The sequence below is a fragment of the Drosophila subpulchrella genome, chromosome X, assembly GCF_014743375.2.
Source record: "Drosophila subpulchrella strain 33 F10 #4 breed RU33 chromosome X, RU_Dsub_v1.1 Primary Assembly, whole genome shotgun sequence".
Classification (NCBI taxonomy): domain Eukaryota; kingdom Metazoa; phylum Arthropoda; class Insecta; order Diptera; family Drosophilidae; genus Drosophila; species Drosophila subpulchrella.
This window is the reverse complement of record NC_050613.1, coordinates 28,918,308-28,927,736: the sequence shown is the minus strand read 5'-3', so window position 1 is coordinate 28,927,736 and position 9,429 is coordinate 28,918,308. Positions and strand designations below refer to the sequence as shown.

Here is a 9,429-nt window from a genome sequence, read left to right as displayed (position 1 = left end):
TGCAAGGCACGCTCCGCAGGATACCGACCGGACCAATTTCTCGCCACACACACGGGTTCGGTTGGGGGTCACAGGTGGACGGGCGGACCGGGCAAGGGTTAATGGTGCGGCTGCAGGGAAAAAGTTGATTTACTTTCATTTGCCATCGACACACTCTCTTTGCGATGGAGTGTTTATCGATGGTTTAATTATAAGTGCAAGGGGGTTAAACCGACATAAATTAGCCCCACGGTTAGGTTGGGGCAGAAAGAAAACTAATTAGGGATACATTTCGCTTGGCTATCTGGCTGAAAAGTTGGGCAGAGCAACCAGGCCATACAGCCCATCAAATCGATACAATATCATTTACTGATTGCTCAAGTGTTTACCTTAACCGCCACTTGATTTTTAATTCCACTCACTGGAATTATTAGCCGTGTATCAATACTACCAATAATTAATTTGTTTTTTTCAAAGCTATTAATAACTTTGTTTTTCACTCTGTTTGCTTTCCGAGCTTTTTGCTGGCTCTAATTGATGCCACTTGATTTGGTTTGAAATGCAATATTAATATATTACTATTTGCAAGTCCCGGATCAGCTAAATCAATCAATCGGCCGATGGGAATCTAAGTGCACAGATAAAAGGCAAAATCAGTGGCGTGCACAGCCCGAAGGAACCCCCTAGTTTGGGAATTCCTTGGCCCACTGTGCCAAAATTCGGACTCGCCACTTGTGGCACGAGTGGGTGGCAGGTTGTAGTGGTGGGTGGTTGACAGTGGGCGGTGGTGGGCGGGCACGTACACCTGGGCACCAGCGACAGGTGGAAAAAAACAGAGAGGGGAAGGGAAACATGTTTTTGGTTTCGTGCGCTCTGCAATTGCAGTTTACCTTCTGATACATATTTTGTGCATTGGCTTTAGTTGCCGCTTTTTTTTCCGGTTGCCCTCCCACTCCCGCTTTTACGGCCCCTACGCCCCTGGTCCTTCCTCCGTCCCTGTTGCTCTTTACTGCTGCTTACATATATTTAACAATTTCGTATGCTCGTGTCTGTTTGTGTATGTCCTGCATGCTGTTTGTATTCCTCAGCTGTATCCCTTTCCCCCCTGCAGACCCCGCCCCTGCCTGTTCTGCCTGCTTTTTTTCGGGGCTCTCGGCCGTTCTGCCTTTTGGCTCTGCTTTCTGTTCTGTTTTCTCTGTTTGCTGTCAGTAGGTAAAAATTCCAATAAATAATTGAAATGGCTGTTTGTTATAGCCCCCCTTCCCCCCACCACATGTAACCCCCTCAAACGCACGTCCATGTCCATTCGCCTTTTGTCCGCTTGATGTTTTTATATATCTTTTGTGACTCATCTCGAAAGGTTCGGAACGCGCTTGCCATTTTTATTACCCTTGCCCCCAAAATAAATCCCCACTCAAAAATGCATAGGAGAAATTATGCATAAATTGCAGTGCCTGACGCTTTATTAACAAATTGTTAAATATCCGCAAAACCATCCTTAAGCTTCACCCCTGTGCTTTTAATTCGCCAACAATGTAAACACGCGAATTCTTCAGGTTTTCACAATCCTTTAATGTAAATTTTGGTGACCTTTCTTTCAAAATTTGTTAAATCTCCTTATGAACAATTTGTTATATTTCCACTAAGCCACCAGCTACAGGGTCGCCTTTTGCTTTTAAACCCTCAACAAAGTAGTGACCAACCACTTCGCCAACAATACTTTTGTTGCATACTCTTAGTGGCCACCACCTGAATTTTAACCTCTTTTCTTCCATTCGCAGACTGAGGGGGAGACACAATGGCTTATGGACTGGAGGGGGTTGTAGTACGTGATTTATCTGCTGGTAAAGAATGCAATCCGAGCCGAAAACGACAATATTTTTGATAGTCATGACCCCAAAAGTGCTGCTCGTGCAGCGGGAAAAATGAAGAGCCATTAAATCGGGCTAGTTTACCCAACCCCAGCGCGAAAAGGAGTGCGTTTTTAGTGCATAAGTTTGCCGCAATGATAAGTCGAAATGAAGCGAACGCATCTTCGAGATGGCGTTCGAGGTGGGGGCCAAAAGGGGCCTTGGGTTGTCCAACCGGCGAACGGAAAGCCAACTTGCTGATTTATGAAAGCATAGCGAAAGTTTTGCTCCGGGCCTTGCAGTTTAGCGCCTGGCAAGTGATAAACTGCAATGACTTTAAAGTTGCGAGCCGCGGGCTGCGATTCGCTTATTAGATTGTATTTGATGACCGTTGGAACCATCCAACATGAACCACCCACCTCCCTCGAAGGAGTGGTGAACTTAAAAGGTCACCGGGGAGAATCAGCAGTGAAGAAAGCATGAAAAGTAACTAAAGCAGATCAATTGAATTGGCATTGTTCTTTTTATACGGTAACACAGACAAACTGAAAAGAGGATTCGGTTTTATATCAACTTATATTTTGTATTTTGCCAAAGTGTTTCGTTATCTTCAGGGATGGTATCAAGTGCATGTTTAAGTGATTTTGGGCGAGTGATAACCCCTCCGAAATAGTGACCCAAGTGTACATAATTTACAGACCATTAAGGAGCGTCCAGCTCGGCACTGGCTCCCCGACCTCAAAGTAAACAGCCAAAGTGCTTGGCACTTTGTAGCTGCTAAGATCGTCTCAAAAGGTGACCTCAAAACGGTGACCCCGAACCAGAGCCAACTTTGCCAACTAGGAAATCTCATTAATTTAGTCATCTAACTGCTTTTGTAGTGCAAATGAGGCGGCACGGCACAAAGTTCACGTTCCTGCGGTGCCAGCAAGAGCCTCGGGGACCTCTGCTCGGACCATCCTATCACTAAAATACACTGCAGAAAATCAAACTGTGCACCTCTCGGCCCAAAAGTAATCATCTGTGGAATTTCTCCAAAATTTATTGATTTATTTAGCTAGTCCCCAGGGCCAAAATATGCATTTGCCAAAAATGAGGCTAATTTGATTTGGGCCAAATTAAGTAAATCAAGTACGCTTGTAAATGTCAACTATTTATTAGTAGCTTTATTTATTTTCAGGGCACAAATTAGCTGCAATTACCGTGTGTATATGGCCGTAGATTTCGTTTTATTTATTTTTGTAGCAGTTGAACAGTTTGACTGTTAAATAAATAGGTAAAGGGTGGTGATATTTCTAACGTTTTTTGAACTTTTTCGAACCTTTCATAACTTTTTTTACCCGTTACTCGTAGAGTAAAAGGGTATACTAGATTTTTGGGAAAGTATGTAACAGGTAGAAGGAAGCGTTTCCGACCCTGTAAAGTATATATTTTCTTTATCAGGATCACTAACCGAGTCGATCTAGCCATGTCCGTCTGTCCGTCCGTCAGTATAACCGCTCTCTTGTTTGTCATGAGATGTCGGATGTGTGATGTATGATGATGGGTTTTATCTGACTAGAACTCTTAACTAGAGGTAATGTTTAAGTTAAATTTATGGGTTGCCTTTTTTGGCCATAATTAGGTCCATCTGTGGTCCGATTATTTTCTCCCTCTGCAAGCCATTCCCGATGGAACTTTCAGCGTCATTCCGGCGACGGATGGACCTGGGAAGAGTGGCTGAGTGGGCGTGGGACTGCGTCTAGGCCCAGGACTGCCAGACCCCCAGACTACTGGACTCCATGATTCTGGCACCGGGCATCTGGGTTCCTCCAGGTTCAATGTCCGCCCCCTTTTGTGGTGCGGGATACGTGACAGGTGGCACCTGGAACAAAATCCTCTGCGGGCACGCCGTTCCACTTGAGTGCACTTTTCCGTGGCCCGTTTATGGAGGCCGCTGTCAAATTAATTGGCTTTTCCGGCTCCAGCTTCGACTTGGACTTGCACTTGGTCGTTTTACTTGTGTTTCGATAGTCTGCCGTCTGGCCCGTGGTCGACTTCTGGGACTTTCTGGCTGACAACTCATTTCCTCGAAAGTTGCGGTCTTCGATTTGGCCGGATGCCGGCTAGTCGACCGAATTGGGGACCTTGTCGGACATGCTTTCTAGTCCCCTGACCGTTCGCTTTTTACTTCAACCCGACCCAGCGAAAATGGGGCCAGCCTGCAGAGTGTCTTTTGATCGCAGGACCCTCGCAAGGACCCTCCATCCATGTCCAAGTCTTGAGTGCTGCCAAGTCCTTGAGTTGTTTTTAGACTGCCTCCAGCACCGTTTTGATTGCCCCTTTCTAAGGGAAGGGGGAACCGGCGAAAGCAATGGTTGAGTTGAGTTATTATACTCATTTTGCTCATTGGGATTGAGTTATCCGTCTCCAAAGTTGAGACACGCTCATTTTGAGTCACTTAATAACAAGACACACTCACTTTGAGTTCGAGTTCGTCCCAAAATTTCCCCTCATTTTGAGGACTTTGTTAAAACGGGTGAAAATAAAGGGAAATTCTGGCTGACATCCTGGAGTGCTTTAATAGTTTAAGATACCTGACAAGCTGTTAAATTAATATCTAGAAGTGTAGTTTTGGTTAGCTCTTCTGAACCCCATGGAATTACGGAAAAATCGAAAATGAAAATGAGTTAAAATTTTGACCCTCGCTTTGAAGATGACTTTTAATGTAGAATATAAGAGAATTAAACCACGAACGGAACGAAGAGGTATCCCACTTCAAAATCGGCATTCTATAAGTCAAGTTACGGATTCTAGAAGTGCAGTTTTGGGTTTCCATTCTGGACCCCATTGGAATTACGGAAAAATCGAACATGAAAATGGGTTACAATTTTGAACCTCGCTTAAAAGAAAACTATGAATGTAGTATATTAGAGAATTTAAACACAAATTCATAGAGGCATCCCACTTCAAAATCGGGATCCCATAAGTCAAGTTATGGAATTTAGAAGTTCAGTTTTGGGTCCCCAAGCTGGACACCAATGGAATTACGGAATAATCGAACATGAAAATGGGTTAAAATTTTGACCCTCGCTTTAAAGAAAACTTTTAGTGTAGAATATTAATTAATTAAACCACAAACTCAAAGAGGTATCCCACTTCAAAATCGGAATTCTATAAGTCAAGTTATGGATTCTAGAAGTGCAGTTTTGGGTTCCCATTCTGGACCCCATTGGAATTACCGAAAAATCGAACATGAAAATGGGTTAAAATTTTGACCCTCGCTTAGAAGATAACTTTTAATGTAGAATATAAGAGAATTAAACCACAAACTCAAAGAGGTATCTAACTTCAAAATCGGCATTCTATAAGTCAAGTTATGGATTCTAAAAGTGCAGTTTTGGGTTCCCATTCTGGAACCCATTGGAGTTACGGAAAAATTGAGAATGAAAACGGGTTACAAATTTGACACTCGCCTTAGAAATCTTTTGACCCTCGCCTTAAGGAATACTTTTGATGTAGAATATTAGAGAATTCAACCACGAACCCACTTCAAATTTTCTAAGTTTTACAAGCTTTTGTTGCCCTTCAGCTGTTTTTCTGAACCAGTTTTTAAAATACCAGTATTTTAATCCCAATTGAAATACGATATTGGCCTTAAAACTGTTATATTAAGTGATTTTAGGTTTCTTGTTTTTATTGCTTGTTATATATAATATTTTGCAATACTTACTAGGGACACCTATCGGCAAAATAAATGTTACAATTTGCGTATATTCTTATCTAAATGATTAAAGATAAAATACGAGTAATGTACTAAAAAGTCGGGTTTTAGTCCTGGCATGAGCTTTTTTTCAAACAACCCTTAAAGCTTTGTAAAAGAAAAATGGTTGTAAAATTGGGATAAGTGGGTACTAAAACCAAGAGGACTACGAAATACACGACCGTGAACTTTTATTTATTCTTAATCGAATTTTGATAAATTTTATTAGAAATTTAAATAAATGTTGCTCTTGACAATATTTTAAATTATGACGTAACGTTATACCATACTTATGTTAATGGTGGAAATAAAAACTACGCTCAGCAGATTGGCTTATAATTTTGAACCTATTTTCCAAAAATAACTCCATAATAGATACACTAATTAAATGACTACCAGGACCAATTATCAAAGTTAATCTCCTATTTATTAGAATTCCTTTCACCTTTTGGTGAAAACCTTCCCCAGGTGTTAATTGGTTGCGGGCAGCCTGAAGTGACCCCTAAATCAATTTCGAACCGCATCCAATTAGGCAACCGCCGACTTTCGTCGATTGAGCCCCGAAATGTGTACCTTGTGGTTTTGGTCGCTGCACTTATTGATTACCAGTAGTGGAAATTTAGATGCCACCCTGTTTTGGAGGGGCCTCCTTCTGCTTAAATGCGAAACAGGAAGCGACCTTGAGTGCGTGGACTGAACTTCCGGTTTGGGGGAGGGCTCGGTCTCGTCCCTGTCTGAAAATATGAGTCAGATCCCAAGAGCGAGGATAATATTTTCCTGCTTCCTGGCCTTCTTTTTGTTTCATGTGCCCGGAAACGGATGCGGGAGTAATACGCCCACACAGAAAAAGCCAGGTGGCATTGAATTTAAGCTAGTAAGCTGGCAATATGGCCATCTGGCAACCTGGCAATCTGGCAATCCGGCAAGAGTTCATCAAGATCTCGTATCCACATTAACTGGGTCATGGAATACCACATTTACGGTCGCGTCTCCGCCTCCGAAAAGCAAGGATATTAAGTGTGAAGGCGGTCTGCGGCATTAAAACTTTTTCAATTATAAGCGCTTTCCCCAGATAAGGCCAAAGAAATAAAGACTGCAGGCCTCGGGGTCGCAACTTACAATACCCCTTAGTCACTTCTTACCGCATCCACCTGCAAAACCTGACCCCCTGTGGATCCTTGAGGACGAAATTCCAATGTAGATCTCATACTGTAAGCTGTAATACACCAAACGCTCGAATCGGATTCCTGAACCATATCAAGAGATATATTTAATAATTATAAAATAAACAGGATCCATAAAACTATAACGCCCCAAAACCCCAGGATGGTATTTAAAATCACCTCAAAGACCGCATAAGAGAAGAGATTTCGCCGCTTTGTCGCGCAGGTTGTTCGCTATTTAATTGAACATTTTCGTTTGGCATTCGCTGCCGTGATTAACTACACTCCGTTAATTGGAGTCTGATCCCAAAAAGTAATATGTCCTCGAAAAGGTACATCTATCTACTTTCAGACTGTGTCAACTGCCGAACGGTTAAATAGTTGGATTTGTTGACATCAGCTCTTAAATCGTGCAATATAAAAAAAAAATGTTTTTCGCCAATATCTCAAGACCGATTCGATACCAGCGTGTACAGGAAGAACATAGTAGTCTAGAGAAAGGGGTTTTAAAGCTGAAATCGTTTGGCTGTAAAGTAGTGTTATAGTCAATCTGACACACGGATTCTTAAATGGCCGAACTAAATGGTTCCACATTTCTCGCAAAAGAAAATGTATTGAAGGACAAACCAAAAGCAGAGAAATCAAAGATGGTTTTTGTGCTTCCTTGGTCGCCCCGCATTCAACCCATCAGTTTCTGAAATGACTTCAAGTTTTCTGGGTAATCTGTACCAGGAATGAAGTTGAATTGTGAGGATGAATGCACAGGACATCTCTCCACACTTTCGAGCTGCCACTCAGGGGTCGCATTACGACGTGGACACTGAGCACATAATGCAGGGTCACAAATCACGTGCCAGCGGTTAAGTGGTGCACAGAAAAAAAGTGGATATGCTATGGGGATATGCTTTACCAAAACAAAATATCGAGCATTGCCAATAGTTTCATCTATCTCTTATTCAACCTGTGAGGTGAATGGAAAGCAGGGAACCCAGCAGGCAGCTCTAGTTCCTTCCGAGTATCAAATCAAAGCGGTGAACCAGTGCCTTCCCCCAAAACAAAGCTGAAGCAAACTTGTGAAATACGAAACCCCGGAAAATAGAGCAAATTCGAGCATGGAGGGTCAGGTCGCCAGTCGTCAGTTCTCCGGCAGTCCAGGGAGCAGCTTAAGCGGGGAGGCCTCCAAGCTGGGATTCCTGGCCCGACTGGACCGCCTGCTCCGCCGCTGGCTGCCCGGATACAGTTTCATTCGCGGCAAGCGCCGCTCCTCATCGGAGACCTCTCTATCGATGGCCGGCGGATCCTCCCAGGGCAACCGGCGGGCATACGGACGTAGGGGCAGGCGGGGCGACTGGCAGGAGGTCTACCTGGACACGGGCATCGCCAAGTCGGAGTTCTGCGTCCAGCTGGAGACCCTGCTGCGCAACAAGCTGCTCAAGAAGCAGCAGGAACTGGCCTTGGAACAGCAGGAGAGAAGCCGCGAGAAGGAGCGGGTGCTCAACAATCCCCTCGAGCTCCAATAGATCCCAGTTCTTGAGTTCATTTTTCATTTCTATATGTGCATATATATTTTTCATAGCATCAATCAATCAATGGCGGCGCCTCATTAAAATTAATTAGAAATAATGACCGGCAAAAAACCGGAGTCTGCCATTAACAGAACGCTTTTCCCCACAAAAGAAATCCCCCGGGGGCACCAATGGCATCGGGGAACCTTTTCCACTTTCCGCTCTCCCTCAAAGCAATTGTTATGTACCTAATGCTAATCAGTCGACAACAATTTAATCGCTTATAATTGCCAAGAGGAGAGGAGCAATGGTTGAAGTGGACTCTAAAATACCCTGTAGTGGCTAGGGATTATACTTCCAATTATAATTTCTTTTTATATACCTTTTATATCTTTATTTTGGGAAAATATCTCAATTACTTGTTCATCTTTAATCACATATGACGGACCGTAGTCTTTCACGCCTTTAATTTATAAAGCTGTTTATTGGAAAAACATAACAATCCTCTATCTTTACAATTACAGGATAATGGATAAACTATCAGCTAACCAGCGACTTGATTGAACCACAAGCAGAATTCCAGGTGAGTGGGGAATATGGGGAATGGAAACTGGCGGGCAGACCACCACTTGAAACATCGATTTAATAGTTGTCAATTGCGATGCCATTAGGCCCGACCGCAACTATGGGTTATTCAGTTTATTGGGAGGCAGACAGCAGGGAATGTAATGCCAAAAGCCCTGCTAATGTGCACAGCATTAGCATAGGGTTTTCTATGCCCTCCGCCGACTCCGCCCCCTCCTTTTCGAGCCACTCACTATGCCATCATGGCATCCGAGTCCATTCTGGTCCGTGACAAAGCCCAAACAAAAACATAACGTATACGCACTGCAAACCAAACCGAACGAAGTGTATAAGTGTATCCAAACATGTGTGAGTTTGTCGGGGGGGCGTGTCCTCAGGGATGGCATCATAATTTTGCTGGCCAAGCACTTGAGCACTTGACCATTAACGTAACTTTTGTCTACGTTGCCTTCTCAAATGCACTACAAAAAAAAGTTAGCACTTTAAACTGTTTACATACAAAAATTGAAAACCATTTTGAGGAATGTCTGCAATAAAATATGTTTACAATTTCCGTATCTGCAATTTTCAGATAATTTAATGATAGCTGATAATTCTGATGAATT

General features: G+C 43.1%; 1 protein-coding gene across 1 annotated transcript; it reads left to right on the top strand.

Moving 5' to 3' along the window:
- Positions 1–7,707: 7,707 nt before the first annotated feature.
- LOC119557498 lies at positions 7,708–8,351 on the top strand. The gene has a single exon (XM_037870270.1). The coding sequence runs from the start codon at positions 7,847–7,849 to the stop codon at positions 8,252–8,254; it is 408 nt and encodes a 135-aa protein (XP_037726198.1). The 5' UTR covers positions 7,708–7,846; the 3' UTR covers positions 8,255–8,351.
- The last annotated feature ends 1,078 nt before the right edge of the window (positions 8,352–9,429 follow it).